This window comes from Uloborus diversus, chromosome 9 (genome assembly GCF_026930045.1).
Source record: "Uloborus diversus isolate 005 chromosome 9, Udiv.v.3.1, whole genome shotgun sequence".
In the NCBI taxonomy this organism is placed as follows: Eukaryota; Metazoa; Arthropoda; class Arachnida; order Araneae; family Uloboridae; genus Uloborus; species Uloborus diversus.
This window is the reverse complement of record NC_072739.1, coordinates 90,165,700-90,182,348: the sequence shown is the minus strand read 5'-3', so window position 1 is coordinate 90,182,348 and position 16,649 is coordinate 90,165,700. Positions and strand designations below refer to the sequence as shown.

The window sequence follows — 16,649 nt, the reverse complement described above, 5'->3', positions numbered from 1 at the left end:
AATGCCGCAAAAAAGTCTTAGTGTCCTTAACATCACTTGCTTCACTTGTCTGTTGTCATTTTAGTTATTCTTACATTTTAAAAACTGCTGCTTTTACAACAAAATGCTATGATTCGAAAAAATCTTCTGCCGAAAAAAGCGAAATAGAATCATCGGATACCACGTGACGAGGGAGGAGTCAAGTGCCTTCTCGTGGAAAACGGACAATATTCTGCAGTAAAAGTTACCGCCTGCCTTACTGCCTTCATCCATTTCGATAAATAATTTCCATCGCCTAAAGTAATGGACTATCTATGATAACCATATAATGACCTTTATCACTGAATAATCATTAAGTGTCGAAAAAATATTACTAATAACGGTACTCATGATAGCGAGTGCAAAGCGACGAATAGATTTAAACGTTATTGAACCGCTGTGTGAGATGAATCTGGATACGACAGACTGACAAAGCAAGAGACGGATTTGACTTTCAGTAATGAAGGGAAGTCATTAAAATGATATCCGATATCACTGCCCTACACCGGCTAGTTCGATATCTGATTTAGTCTGTTTAGCTTTTCAGCTGTGAATGAAAGAGAGACCCTGTACTAAAGTTTCGCTTCAAAAACATGTATAGGACAGAATCATTTACTGAGGGTCGAGTGGGATAAAGCTGTAAATGAGTTTTTTTGTGGTAGTCCTATTATAGCCTTCAGGACTTATTCCACTGCTTATTCTCGCACACAAATAGTCTGGATTTCCACCTAATATGCAAAAGATTACATGAAATAGCTAAGAAATGCTAGAGCTGAGTTTTTATAAATTCTTATACAAATTATAAGTCATGCTTCATGATATAGTTTTAAAATATGTTATCAACATTTTATTTTGTCGTTTATTCAGTTATTTCAGAAATCTTACTCTTTACAATTAACTATCATTTACCATCAATTACTATCGATCATTTATTTAGTTTTGCACAGTCGAATTCTCCGTTTTATTGAATATAAGAGGTTATTTGTGTAAGCTGGGAAGGCCTATTAATCTATGGATGATTCTGATGACCATGAGCCCCGTTTTGAACGGGATTAAGTTAGGAGTACCCATCCCTCTACGAGCAAGGGTGCACCAGCCCAAATATCGCAGACTCCTCCCACCCCCACCAAAAAAAAAAACGAAAAATACCCCTCAAAACACTCAACCCCTTAAAATTGAATGGCGCAGTCTGCACCATGATCTCCCCCCTCAAACCCTAGGTGGACACCCCTGTAAAAGTAAATTTGTGTGAGTGGGAAATCCTGCAATTTCATTCTCATTGAATCTCATGTATAGTATACTCAAGCAAATTTGTCCGTGTCATACCACATTAATAACTCTTTTTAAAAGTTTTTTTTTTTTTTTTTTTTTTTTGCAATAAGCACGAATTGTTACAACCTAAAAAAACAATAATAAGTAACAAATGCAGTCGCCTAAAACTGTTAATGTCCCGTTTTGTGAAAAAAAAAAAAGACGATAGTCGCCTCAAGTATGACTAACTTAAGTTAAAACATCAACTTTTACAGAGACATAGCAAATTTGTTGCTATGTCCCATTTTGTGAGAAAAAGGAAAATGAAGAAGGTCACCTCAGGTATAACTAATTCAAGTTAAAATGTCAACTTTTACCGAGACACTTTTCACAACACTCTTCAGCGACTTTTCTCTTTGCACAGCCTCCTCTATAAATGCTGCCACCTATTACCTCCAACATAAATCGCTTTACTGCTTCCCATAAATTCCTTTTATTTCCTTTTTTCTCCAACACAACTGATTCACCAGAAGCGTCACCCCTCTCTCAGTACACCATCAGAACTCCAACTGTGGGCTCAAACTCATTCTTATTCCGGTAATTGTTAAAAACACATCAGAAGACACACATGGCTAATCCTTCATTACCATCCTCATAAGCTTTGCTATTAGAAGTCGGATTAGTCGTGTTTTCCATAACATCACTCTTCCGAAAGCACTTCCGCGTTTGTCACAAGAATTAGCCTTCCGAAGCACTAGACTCAAGAAGCTGGAGACAGGTCTGTGTAAAATGATGATTCATTTAGAAAGATGTACTGTATTTTTTCTGCTTAGTCATGCGAACAGATCAATCTTGTTTGTCTTTGCAGGTAATATTTTTAAAGACTTGGTCGAAGATACACTATTTTTGAAGATGAGAGTTGAAAGGAACCGACAAAACAATCTCAAGGCAAAATCAATTTCTACTTTCGCTTATTTATAGTGGTACCTTTTTTTCTTCCGAGGGACGTACCTCAAGCATACCAACCTTCCAAGAAAAATAATTCAGGAGATTTTTTACTATCAATTTAAGCATACAATCATACCGAAGTTTTTAAAAATTAATTAACTGAAACATGAAACGGAGGAATAAAAAAGTTGAATTAATGTTAAACTTTTTCAGTTTAAACATCTTTTTGATGTTTAAACTGTATATATTAAACATTAATTCAACTTATCGAAATCTAGCAACGTTATCAATGCTCATAATAAGCATTGATAATGTTGCTATAGACTTCGATGTAAAAGTTTGAAATTTAGCAGGAAGTTTTCAAACCATGAACCATGTAGTACATACGTCTGGACAATCTTGACAGACACAATTTTACAAAGTTTTTTTCCTCACAAAATTCCCTAAATTTATTAATTGCATATGGCCCCCCCTTTTGGAAGGTTAGAGGGTACAACAGTAATGGGATTCAGGAAGAGAAGAGTCTTGGTATGAGAAGAGCGATCTTAAAATGGACTTATGTATGCATATTAAAAGCTTGACAAAACAAAAAAGTGACCCGCAGCATGATTTGGAAAGAGGACCCTCTGTAATATATATGAGTTCTATGCTATTATAATGCAGGGGTGCCCACCCCCAAGAGCAAGAGCTCACACCCCACATGAATATTACGAACCCCCCAACTCAGAGTGCGCCCCCCTCCCCGAAAAAAAGAGAAAAATACCCCTCAAAACAACCATCCCCCAATCAATTTCAATGGCGCAGTCTGCGACATGACCAATATGGTACTTTAAAATATAGTTTATTATTAACATAATCTTATGCGGTGTGTAATCTACACAAAATGTATTAAATTTTGATTTTTGATGAAATTTTATTGTAACTTTTTCCAGTTTTTCTGCAATAATAGTCAACCTTAAGGCGCGAGCTGAACCTCAAGATATTTTTTTCTGTCGAAATCCTTTTGCATGACCAAATATTTCTACAAAAGGCAAATTTTCAGCACTATTACTTAGCGTTTATCAGATTTTTATGTTTTTCCCCTCCACACTAATGACCACCTCTAGGAGGGCACCCCTGCATAATGAATAGCCGATTTGGCTAATGTCGTGTTTAATTTGCTGCATGCTCACAAAGCGTAGAAAAAGTTGAAAAGATTTGCGTTTGGCATGTTCTAGAAAGGAAACTAGTATTAGACTACATTTTCAAAGGCAAAAGAATTCGTGAAATAAACATGAAATACATGCAATTCGCATCATTATGTGATGAATAAATTGCTATTGTTTTGTCAACAATACGTAAATTACTTTATTGAAAAATAATATACAGAAGAATTTGTGCCTAATGGAAACTTAGCAACGAATGCGAATGAGAATAAATCATTCCATTTGTATTATGGAAAGCAAAAAGAACTAATCGGGTTAAATAGATCCATTAAGATAAGTTCTTATTAAAATACGAATAGTTTTGTCCTTTGTTTCGTCCCAAAGTCGCTCGCAATCGTTTCGCATATTTTTATCATTAAGAAGATATAGAATGGAGGGAGTGAAGACTTTCATTCGCGAAACAAGACCCGAAGTCCTGTGATAGATTTTAAAGCAAAGCAGAAGAAATCCGGTTTCTTCGCTAGTTTCACACAAAACGTGTCCACCATTCGTCGTTGTTGAGTCACGTGACTTGGACTCTTTGCCTCAGTTTTTGCTAAGCAAATGATTAGAATTGCTCCCTCCATTTACTAATTCCCATTCCTGTACAAAGATTTTTATTCTCGTGCGTGCTAACAGGGCCTTTAAGAGGAAACGCGCCTTGCCCTCATAAAACTTACAAAATTTATTTTTGTACTCCGATTCCGAGCCGGGCCCTTAGTTTCCGACTAGGATGACATGGCCTCTCGTCAGCCCTGCGAGCCCAACTTTAAATGAAATATTAGCTTCTAGATTGATTTCATACAATTACATTGCTAACATTGAAATGTGTGCCTCTAGTTTTTTACTGATTAAACTACAATATTATCCCTCATTCAGCCGTTCTTCCCTTCAGTGGATCGATAAAACAAGTACCAAGCGTACTTGGGACCCAAACACTGGGGGTTCCGCGTTAGGCTGACCACCCAACCGGAACATCTGTCTTTCACCCCAGAGCCCCGGAAAACTTCAACAGTTAAATCTGAAAAAGACAATTGTAAGCCAACTTTGCTGAGGGAGAGGGATGGGAGCTCGTTCAAAACATTTTAAATTGAAGTCTTTAAGAGGCAGTTTTAGACTTTTTTTGGTAAGCGATCAGGGAACTTTCCCCAGAAAACTTTTCGATTTTGAAGTCTTAAAAACGCAATTTAATACTGTATATGGTAAATCACGGAAAAAAAAGGGGTGGGAGGGGTTTCACGACTGATGTATTTTTTAAAACTGGAATCAATTTTAGGCATCTTGGGGAATCTCCCACGGAAATTGCTGAAAACGAAACTTAAAGCTATCTTTGGTGATGGGGAGGAATCACGGGCTTTCTAAGGGAACTTTTCGACGTTGAAGTTAAGAAAACGGTATTTTATGCTACCTTTGGCGTCGTTAGGGGGATGCCGTAACTGGTATGTACGTTTGCTCGTATTTTATCATTCGGTAAACTGAGAATTTTCCCCAACCAAAAGTTTAAATTAGGAGCTGTAGTGGAGATGATTTTTAAAATGTAATCTATATAACCCATATTTTCTCTAAATTAAAAAGTGAAGCACACAATTGTTTCCTTCATCAAAAGTACTACTTTTAGTCACTGAAATTGGTAGAATAAGTCAAAATAAATAAATAAATAAATAAAAGGACACAGAAAACACCTATATTTTTCCAACATTTAATTTTTCATTCTTTTTCTAAAATGTCTGATTTTTAAACCTAGATGTTTCATCGTGTGACGCCACAAGTGATGAAAGTCATCTTGAATCGGAGCGCGTGGTTGTCTTTTCTGACAAGATATTATGGACCGCGAGCAATTTGGAACGAAAAAATTGGCGGAACGAGAATCGTTAGTTCAATAAAATATTCGTTTAGCGAAGTTTGGCAGCGTCTCGAAACTTTATTCTGGTAACCTAGAGCCACTTATAGATAGGCCGACGCATCATCTTAAGTTTAGTTATTTTGGATCGGATTTTTCATTTCTGCGCTGCTAGGGTTACCACAGCAAAGTTTCGGATTTCGCCAAATTTTCCAAAAATAATATTTTATTTAATAAATAATTCAAGTGCCGCTAATAATTGCTCACAGTGAACAATCACCAAACACGATAACTCGCCAGAAAAGACAACCACTCAAACACGCTCTCCGATCCAAAATGGCAAATCTTAAGCTGATGCGTCGGCTCGTATATATAGGGGCCTTATGGTAACCACTCTAGCTATTTACTCACTTGTGACGTCAACAGCAAAAATGAAAACAACGGCTGATTGTCGTTTAACATTATTTAAAAGTCAAAATTAAGAAAAAAAAAAAGTAACTTACCCCCATGTCCATGCTCTTTCTGAAAAAATATTTTTTAAAATTGGGAAAAAAACAACCCCATTGCTTCAATGTTTAGCAAGGACGGATACAAGGGAGGTCCGATCCCGGTAATTTTTTCCGAATTCAGGTCCTAAAAAACGAATTTGTGGGCCCTTTGATACGACCTTTAGGAAAAGAATCGGGTTCAACTATCCCTTCTGGAAACTTTTTAGAGTTGAAGTTTCAAAAAGGCAATTTTAGGCGATCTTTAGGTGATGTTAGGAGAAGATGTTTAGAAGCTTCACCCGGGCATTTTTCTAAATTTAAGTCTTTAAGATAGGCTTGCCAGACGTCCCGGTTTGACCGGGGCAGTCCCGGTTTTCAAACAAAATCCCGGTGTCCCGGCCGGTTTACTTCACGTCCCGGAAAAAGATAATTGATTACAAATGCACAAAAAGGTCTAAAAATAATTATCTGTAAAGGATTTTCTAGGATAATCACTTTGTCATTTGTAACATTGACTTGTAAAGTTAGTACCGGATCCGCTTGTGAGCTTTTTTTCAACAGGATTAAAACCAAAAAAGACTTTCTAAAAAAAAGTTCTATAAAATGAAAAGTAGATCTGAATATTGTTCATTTTTTGTTCCTCATACGGTGTTTTTTCCAACTGAAATAAATTGTAAATATTTAAATATGCTATATATTATCTGCTAAGTCTTTTTTTTTTTCTGTCCCTGTTTTAGGTTCATAATTATAACCATTTATTCAAAGCATTGAGAATAAACTGTCCAACACTGCAAAAATCAGCCACAAGTGTGTACCCTTTTGAATACTAGCGACACTGGGGGGGGGGGCATTCCAGTGTCCCGGTTGAGCATTTCAGAAATCTGGCAAGCCTACTTTAAGATGAGATTGTAGACATCTCAAGTAGTGTTAGAGGATGGAATGAGTTCAGTGACTTTCCTGCGGTAATTTTTGGAAACTGAAGTTCCAAATAGCTCAATTTTAGACAACTTTCGATGATGTTAGAGGGAGGCTGTTGATACGTTCCCCCAGAAGTATTACAAAACTGAATTTCTGAAACCCAATTTTAGAACACCGCTATGAATGGAAGAGAAAAGAAAAAGGTATTGGGAGCTCCTTGGCTAAATCTCTGTAATTTAGTTGTTTCAAATAAAAATGATGTGCCACGCCCCCTCCCCACATCAGATGTTAATCAGATATGTAGTAAGAGGTCGGGTAAAAGACAATCGCCTCCTCCTTGAAAATTTTCCGGATCCGTCCTTGATGTTTAGCTATTTTTGGCCGTAAGCAACAAACGGAAGTTTATGACATTGGGTTAAGAGATAATACAAGCGCCGCGCCAGTGCAGTGTACAAGTAAGATTGCATGGTATGCCGAGTTTGTCCTCTCTCTCTCTACTCTTATTAGCGTTCGATAACAGTTTAACAGCAAGAACAAATGAGAGATTAACCACAATCAATGTATAACCATGAGTCTGCCAGCAAAATTTCTTTCAGCAGTCAGCGATGCAGGTTAAAAAAAAAGAAAAAAAAAGGTTGGCAAAATGGACCGACATTAGATTAATCGTAAAATCTAAATCAGCACCGAGCAATGTTTAAAAAATAAAAAGATTAAGTTAAAAATACAAGAAAATACTATCAGGGGATTAAATATCCCAGAAAATACGCACAAATCTTTACTCGCTGAAATTTAAAATTATTTTTTAACTTTTTCACCCCAATTAAGAAATAGTCTGCAGACTCTCTCAAGGATCTGCGACATATGCCGCAGCATCGCGCTGTTTTTGCTACCCGGTCCATAAGTAATTATTCCGACAACAAAAAAATTTTTTTTCAGAAAAATTCAATTTAAAAATAATACTGGCGGCAAAAAAATCCTCTAAAAATGCTTCCGACACCAAAGACTCCCTGAATTCAAATATGCCCACCGTTTTCCTCATCATCCTCCACTTTTTGAGTTAGGACCCCCACCCCCCACCTCCCCACACCACTTTTTCTTTCTTTTCAGTTTTCGTCAGTATTATAGTCATTATTTTTATTTGGAAGCGGAAAAGGCAGCATTTATATTAACCATCGTCAATCTTATGAGAGGCTGAAGAGGTTTTTTTCCTAGATTTTTTATTTTATTTTATTTATTTATTTATTTATTTGTTTCAAAAAATTTTCACCTATGTTTCAAAGTACGTCCGAGTTTTTCTTAAAATCCCTTGGGATCGCATATTGCACACGAGTCGCATAGCAGGTCTTCAGTAAAGAACCTTCTCGTATTATTTTCATTGATTCAAGTTGTATTCTCTCACAGACATAATTAATATTTAAAATAAAATCAACAATATAGCGTTAATGTATATTTACATTTCTGAGGATGCACCGCCCCCATTACTAATCACTACATCAAGAATTGATAAACAATCAGGGGAGCAGGAGTTTGGCGCTATATTATAAGAATACTAAATTCCATTTTAAATCTCAATTTTACCTGAAAATGTAACTCTAATAAATATTTTTTTTTAAAAAGTGACAAATTAAAAAAAAAAAAAATCTGGAAAAAATATATTAAAAAGATCGTTTTTGATTATTTTTCAAATATAGTGGAGAATATATCCATGAGTTTGTTGGAAAATTTTAACGTTAATCTGGGATATTTATGATCATAACCATTTGTTTGCTGAACAAATTAATTTTGATATGTTTTATCCATTATTTCAAAATTAAAGAGCAATTTGTTTACTGTTCTGGTGCAAAATTCGCCAAAAATGGTATCGCGTTTATGAACAAAAATGGCGAGAATATCTCTCTCTTATTCTTTTTTTCTCTGCAACTTTTTCATCACTCCAGTTACACGAATGCGAAAAAAATTAAGTAACGTAAAAAATATAAACTTACAAAGATTATCCCGAATCATTACAAGGTTAAACAACTGAATGGAATAATTACTACAGTCTTAGCTACAAAATCATTTTCAGCATCTTCTTCAGAAGCATTAGGTCATTCCTTGAAAAAGGTGTGAGGTGACATTATTAAATGGCAACCCACGGATTTGACTGCTGAAGTGACAGAAACGTCACCAAGCTTTAAATGCACCATATTTGTTCAGCGCGTTTCTGTAGCACCTTATGAGTGTCCGTCAATGTTGCAGGTTTCTCTTTGACTGTATCTCCAGGTTCATTTAAATTTTGAGTCTTCCGATTTCTAAAGAGGATTACGCGTGATAAGTGTTGACGATTGATATGCAACAGATTAAATAGAGATTCACTGCATGAGTCAATGATGAACATATTTTCCCATTGTGAACATGTATTGTCACAAATAAACTTGAAAATGAAAAAGTTTGTTGATTCGAATTAATAGGGAGTGCGATCGGTTTGGGTTAAAAATTTAATTTTTTATATTGATAAAATTATTTTTTATAGCTTTAATTCCCAATTTTATAAAAGCTGAACACTGAAATTATTATTATTTATTATTTTAGTTTGCCGTGTTTAGTTCATATAAAGAAAGGAATGCGTTTACTTGAAATAGATTTATACAGGCCCATAATTTCATGATTTTCCAGGGGACGGGCAAAGGGATTGTTTTCAATACATTTTACAGGGCAAAAACAACAAAATACGCACAAAAATGCCTAATTTCATTATGTTTCTAAAACTCGGGGGGGGGGGGGGGGGTAATTATTTTTTTTCGACTATTCCATCTATACACCTAACCAATACTTTCAAACTCTAGCTGTCGTGCCCTGATTTTATTCAAAATGTAAAAATTACCGTGGTATAGTATGAATATGAACAACGCTCATATTTTCTTTAGGAAAACAAAATACAGATCAATAAAACAGATTGCACGGAAGATTTAAAATAAAACTGAAAAGTTTAAGGAAAAATTGAGATTTAAAAAAAAAAAGTCTTTTACGGACACCAACAACACAAGGGGTGAGTTGAATCAACTTTTCGAAGAAGTTCCCTGTTAACTAGTTGACTGGTGTTTTTTCGTTGTCCGCACACGAGGAAACATATGAATCAACTGTTCTTCTTACAAACCGAATACAGTCGAGTAGCTGCTCCTCAACGCGGTTAAAACTGAGCCAAGTCGACTCAACAAGTTTACTCGTGTGTAGAGCGAACGCTTAACAATGCCGCGATGAGTTGAATCAACTAAAAAGTTTGTTCAATTCATCGGGATGAGAATGGTAGCGGATCATGTGCCTGGCGTGCCTGACAAGTTGACTGTCCTGTAAAGGATGCCGGGCGATTCCTTCACTTTTCTACCTAATTGTACATCCTGATAACGTCCCGTTCGAAAGTTGATTCAACTAATTTGCCTTGTTTGAAGGCGAGGGGGGAAAAATAGAAACTAGGTTGGAGCTAGCAGGAGCGCCCACAGGATTTTTTGCAATTTTTGTATTTTATTTATTGAAATTTATTTATTGATTTGTTTTCAATTCAAATTCTTTTTTTTTTATTTTTCTCACATTTTATTTCATTTATTTATTTAGTTTGTTCGTGTGTGTGTATGTGTACGTCATTGTCTGTAGCACAGAACTTTTCAAATAAAATAATAATAATAATTAAAACTAAATCTCTACATAGTATAAAATGAAGTCTCCAAAAAGCGTCTGTGTGTTTGAACTTGCAAAACTCGAGAACTGCCCGGTCGATTGCGCTGAAATTTTCAGTTTGTTTCTTTAAGTCCTGAAAAGGTTTGCAGACCAGTTCGAATAAAATTCGATGAATAGTTCTTTTTTTATTCCAATTTACGTCCAATTTTCACATAAATTCTCAAATATGGGGGTGAAAAATTACTTGCACATATTAATATTACCTATCGTTAGAAAGGGTAGAATTTTCCGCGTTTTACGCAATTTGTTTCAATGCTCTAACTTTACTATGGCGGGAGTTATTTTTGCGTTTTAAGCTCAAATTTTTTTAGGTTTAGCTGAAATTTAGGCACTACTTTCTTCATTAAATAAATCAATAAAAAGTGAAGGAATTGTCCCACAGCTTTCTTTTTGACGCCATTGGAAAAAGCGACCTTTTTTACTCCAGATCTAACTCGACCTATGGTCGAAAAAATAAATTTTTATCTCGAAGGGAGAAAAAGTTACAAGCCTTTTTAAATCAAGTTTAAGAAATCTCAATTCCATTCAAATTGTGAACCATTTTCTTTCGCATTTTAATTCCTTAAACTTATTTTATTTTGTGTTTCCATGGTTACGCATTTTAAATCCATCTTTCTGGATTTAATTTTTTAAAAGTATTTTAATATCTGTCGTCATTGTTTGGAAGGGAAATCATGATGTTTTTTTAATTTATTTTTTACGCCTGATTATCGAATATACGTCACTTGACACAATTTTTATTTTCAAGGTAGACCGGGCAAAGCCGGGCAACGCAGCTAGTAATAAATAAATAAGAAATATTTTTAAAAAACAAATAAAATACAAAAGAGAGCTAAAGAAGAAAAGGGGGAAAGAGGGCTGAGGGTTTTTTTGGGGGGGGGGTGCATTCTGGGAGCCAGTGAGAAAAAAAATAGACACTTACCTTTTCATCGTATTTTGCAGGTTGATTGATGGAAATTCTATTTGAACATGGAAGATTATGATCACCAAGTCTCGAAATCCTTCGAGTAAATATTTCAAAACGACACACAGCTGTCCACCGAGCGCCTGTGACTGAGATGATTTTTATACAATCCTCATTTGGCGGCAACCGACATACTGTGCGAGACTCTCCCATTCACACAATTGTTTCAAGCGTGGAAAACAGAATAGAAAGCGCTTTTATGGAGAAAAAAAATATCAACTCAACTTATGGCAAAGCAGACTTGCGTATAATGGCATGCGGATTTATTCTGCCTCAAACAGTAATATCTTATGCCAATGACACTTAACCTCCTCCAGTTTAGCGAGGCAAATCCTTTAAGAAAAAGTCGTGAATTCAGAAAGAATAAATTTGGTCAAAGAAATGAGGTACTTATTTACATTTTCTCAGTCATTCAATATTTATAATGGACTGCCATTAAAATGCATTCGATATGTTGTTAGGTTTTGCGCAGAATTATTCACGTGACAAAAATATTTATAAAATATGCAAATATTATCGATTTTTCCACCGGATATTTTAAAGAAAAAGTAGCTTAGTCTTCTGGAGACTAAAAAATTAAAGATGTGGAATTATTAGATAGGAGGAAGTATACAGCTTTTGTTGCTTGTATTGTTTTGGAAAATTTACAAAATGTCACATATTAATCTTTAAAATTTTTTGGAAATTTATTCTTTACATTATTATTAATGCTATATTTATGCAGTTGTATTTTCAAATATTAATTACTAGTTTAGTATTTATTTTTAGGGAGCGAACTTAAATTTTTGGGAGGGAGAAAATTCCCAAATTACCGAAACTCCAAATTTTTCCGAATGATAAAATACGAACATGCCCACATACGTACATCCAATGAAAAGGGACATTCGGGTAATTGCAATTTTGCAATTTTGTCTCCAAATTTTTCCGAATCGTCAGACAAAATTTTCCGAATACGAAAATTGTATAGAGGTCAGAGTGACCTTCCGTGACCTTCCACAGGGATGCCTCTGTTCATTTTTAAACTAGTTTGGTTCGAGTTTTGAAAGTTTACAGAAATACGCTCAAAAACTCAGAGGGAAAAGTTTCAAAACACCTTTTTTTTAAATATTGATTTATTTATTCATGTTTAGCGAGCAGTAATACAGAGAGCAATTGTACCGGGTAATATGGGTAATACGCAAAACAAGTTCTTAGGTAGGCAGATTTATCTTTTATTATAGCAAAAAAAAAAAAAAAAAACGATGCTTTGTAACAAAATTACATAGGATTGTTACTCGCAAACCCTTATCTATAGTAGTTCCGTTGCAGGGGTGACGGACTGACACACCAAATAAGTCATGTTGATTATTAGATGACTATAATGTATTGCACGACCTATGCAGGAGTTGCACATTTAATCAAAATAAAGAGCGAATATTTGGCGCATTTATAGTTCAGCTCTTTCTATATCGTAACTTTGGAATTATTATTTAAGTGATTATTATAATAAAGGGCTTGGGGCGGAAATGTGACAAGCCACAAGGAGTGACTTTTAAATTAAAATTTTTGTTTCTCATAACTACAGTTGAAAAAAACATAACAGTGGATCATGTCATTTGGAGAAACATACATCTGGTTTTAGTGTTGCAGAATATAAAATGTATAATGCCGTGCTAAGAGCAAAAGTCGTATCTACAGCCTGCAAACTTTTTAATCAGTCAAAACCAAATTCATTTATCTATTTATTTGTTCACTTATTTATTACTATTATTCATTTATTTATTTTTGTTTTTAAACTTTTTTTTTTTTTTTTTGGTTTATAAAACAACACACATTTCTAATAAATAATGGTGTATGATGATTCTGAAATGTAGAACCATCTAATAATAAGATTGGTTGTATTTAATCAAAATAATAAAATTAGTAAAAACTTACGAATATTTCTGCGCTACCTTTGCATCCAGTGTGGATTCTGAGAAAAAAAAAAAAAAAAAAAAGAATTATTTTCAATACTTGAATCAGATATTTTTTTCCCATAATTAAAGCTCAAAAATAAAAACACAAATTCAAATATCTTAAACAGTTTCAGTAGCGCAACCAAAGAATGCCAAAACCCACAGCCCTTGGTTTTAAAACATAGTAATGGGAAATTCTGGCTGCGCAAGTGATCAATTTTTTTGGTACCAATATGTGAAAAAGATTTATTTATAGTTTTCTAAAAATATTCATTTGTATTTTCACGTTGGGATCATATCTCATTTTCCTCAAATTATCTCAAACAGTGATTTTGCACTTTATGCATGAGAGTTCAGTACGTATAAGAATATAAGTAAAAATTGCGATTTTTTTAGAAGATTTTGTTTTTGATTTCATAATAAAAGAAACAAAACAAGCGAGATTTATATTTTTTAACCATGCATATTATTTATTTATTCATATCACACAGCCAGTAAAAGATTGATGCTGATTGCTGATTTCACGGCTATTGAAGCAAGTGTGTTTGTCACTCACAACCACGAGCCGAGTAAACTAGAATGACCTAGTTCTGACAACTGAAAACGAAACGCATCTGGCACACAGGTATCAGCCCAAATCCAAAGCAAGGGCTCCGAATTTGCTACAGGGTCCCCTTGACATATAATGCCACTGGGGGGGGGGGGGCTTCCATTTTTGTCAATTGGTATACAAGTCCCGCGCCTCCTCTTATTGCGATCCCTATTGCTGTGGTGTCTCTAGCATCCCTCATAAATAACGATAAATATATCATCAGGGGCAGACTCGGTCCCTCAAGAGGGCGCCAACCTTAACTGTAAAAAGGTGCACAAGTTCAAGAGTGAAAAAAAAAAAAAAAAAAAAAAAAATCGTCTGGTTCGAAGGCACACACACAAAAAAACAGTTAAAAGAAAATTAATTTGAATTTTGACATCTTGAATTCAAATTATGTTTTTCGCAATCACGAGTGTGTGTGTGTGTGTATGTAGGCGTGTGCGTGTGGGAAGGGGTATGTGTGTTTGTGTGTACGGGGGTATGTCTATGTGTGTAGGCATGTGTGTTTGTGTCTGCGTTCAGGTATGAGTGTGTTGGTAATTGCGTGTATGAGTGTTTGTGTGTGGGGGAATGTGTATGTATGTGTAGGCATATGTGTTTGTGTCTGTGTGCAGGCATGAGTGTGTGGGTAGTTGTGTGTAGGTGTATGTATGTGTGTAGGTGTATGTATGTGTGTGTACGTGCGTGTATGTATGCGTGTAAGTGTGAGATATTTGCGCAATCTGGAGACTTTGCTCGCTAGAGGAGCAGCATCGTGAGGCGGCCGGTCGACGGTGGTGCTGCAGAGGGTGCTGGTGGAAAAATAAAATGATAGCACATCAAAAATGGTCAAGTAAAAGCAATAAGCAATCGTGATTGCTCAAAAAACACGAGAGTGCACAGGTTTAAGGCCAAAAACAAATAACAAAAAACGAGGGCGCACAGACGGAAGGGGCGGGCCAGTCCGCCCCAGTATATCACCTTTTCCGAACAAAAATATATACGACGAACTCTCACTTTATCACAGTAGCGTATGGGATAGGGGGTGGGAGGTCTAACACCCCCTCTCCGAAGAATCAAAACAAAAAAAAATGTGTATGTGTGTTTTATCCAGTAACCCCTTCTTCCTCCAAAAAAAAAAAAGGCAGGACATTGCTTTTCATCAAGATTTTTGATCGTAAATCTGAACTAAAGAATCCAGAATTAGAACGAATACAATTAATCAATTTAAGAACTTTAGTAAAAATGAAAGGAGGATAACAGAAAATAATGATCCTGATTATAAGATTTTGAAATCATTCCATTTCAGGGGTTAACATCAACGCAAAATAGAATTTACCATTTCTGTGTGGTTCCCATGAATGACCTAAAAACATTTAAAACTTGTTGTTTCTAGGACACATAGGGCATCCCGTGTTATTCAGAATAGATTTCGGATAAAAGGTTGAAAGAAAAGATGAATATGGGCGGACTTTTGTTTCTCTCTTTTCTTAAAAAAAAAGAAAATCTCAGAAGGAAGTTCGAATTATGATAATACTATTCAATAAGCATGTCCAAAGAAGCATATTTCGAAACTACGAAGTTAGATTGTAGTCCAGTCAATAGGTAGAAAAAAAACGGGCTTGCCTTACAAAAAATGGGGTCAAAGATTTTTTTTTTTTTAAATTTGTATATACTAGTGTCAATATGAAAAAAACCTAGTTATCCAACACGAAAGACCTCGGGAGAAGTTTTGGGGGCCGAAAAACCCCAAAAATTTGACTTTTTGTGGTATTTCCAAAATATCTCAAAAATGGTTAAAATTAGAGAAAAACTTTGAATGTAAATGTTGAAGAAGATTAAATTTCCTTCAACTTTTGTCATTACAACATTTTTGTAGCATGTAAAGCAAGCGAGTTACAACTTCTTGAAAGACACTTTTTCTGAACCCCTCAGCAAAGTGAGTAAAGGCGCATCAGATAACGGAGGAAAAAAGGAGAAACGCCGGCTGCCTGACCTTGGAAATGATTTGTCTTTCGCAGCTGAGGGTAAATCAGCCTCTGTTCCCTTTAACATAAACAGAACACCCCCATTCTATCCTTTTTTTTTTTCTCCAAATGCGATGTATCGAATCAATAGCTACGCGTATTGGTCATTTCATAGTTCGAGCAAGAGTATGTTTTAACAATCTGTGTGTTCTGTATTACAATTTTTTTGTACAAATGATTACGCCTGACCAAGATGGATTTTTTTATTTGCAAAATCAGTTTGAATGAAGGCGAAATAAGGATTGTGAAGGAGAAGGGAATAGAAAATCTTCAGAGATGCAGTGCAAAACATCAAAATGAGGAATATCAGTGATTTTTGAAGAAATGACAATTCACACTGCCTGTCACAAATGCTATATCAATGAGCAATCAATCTCTTCCCTTGAAGTAATGGTTTAACCTAACTTGGTGAGCTAAATTCCTCAAGAAAGATTTCTGAAAGATTATAACAACAAGAATCGTCTTATCCAACTTCTTAAAACGTATTTCGAAGAGCCAGGCAGGCTCAAGAAGATGCCCACTTACTTTCTGTTCTTTCAAAGGTGAAGGAAATTCAAAAGATTGTTATAGCAGGCGAGGATATGGATCTGTTGGTACTGGTGACAGCTTTAGGACAGCCTTTCAGCAACTTGTTCTTTTTGAAACCTGGAAGAGGGAATACTTGTGATTTTTTTTCCCCCACTAAATCCTTTAAGTTTGACCCCAGCAGTATTCTTTTTATCTATGCGTTTAGCGGGTGTGATACGACATCGGCAATCTTTGGCCAAGGCAAAATTAAGTTGTGCAACATAG

At 35.3% G+C, this 16,649-nt stretch overlaps 1 protein-coding gene across 1 annotated transcript in view; it reads right to left on the bottom strand.

Annotated features, from left to right (window-relative positions):
- The window catches only part of LOC129229891 (carbohydrate sulfotransferase 1-like), a gene marked incomplete in the record, with an annotated part of 72,959 nt that extends 61,521 nt beyond the window's left edge, over positions 1–11,438 (bottom strand). The window contains 1 exon segment of the mRNA XM_054864273.1: positions 11,284–11,438. Coding sequence (XP_054720248.1) covers positions 11,284–11,291 — 8 coding nt within the window.
- Positions 11,439–16,649: the final 5,211 nt, after the last annotated feature.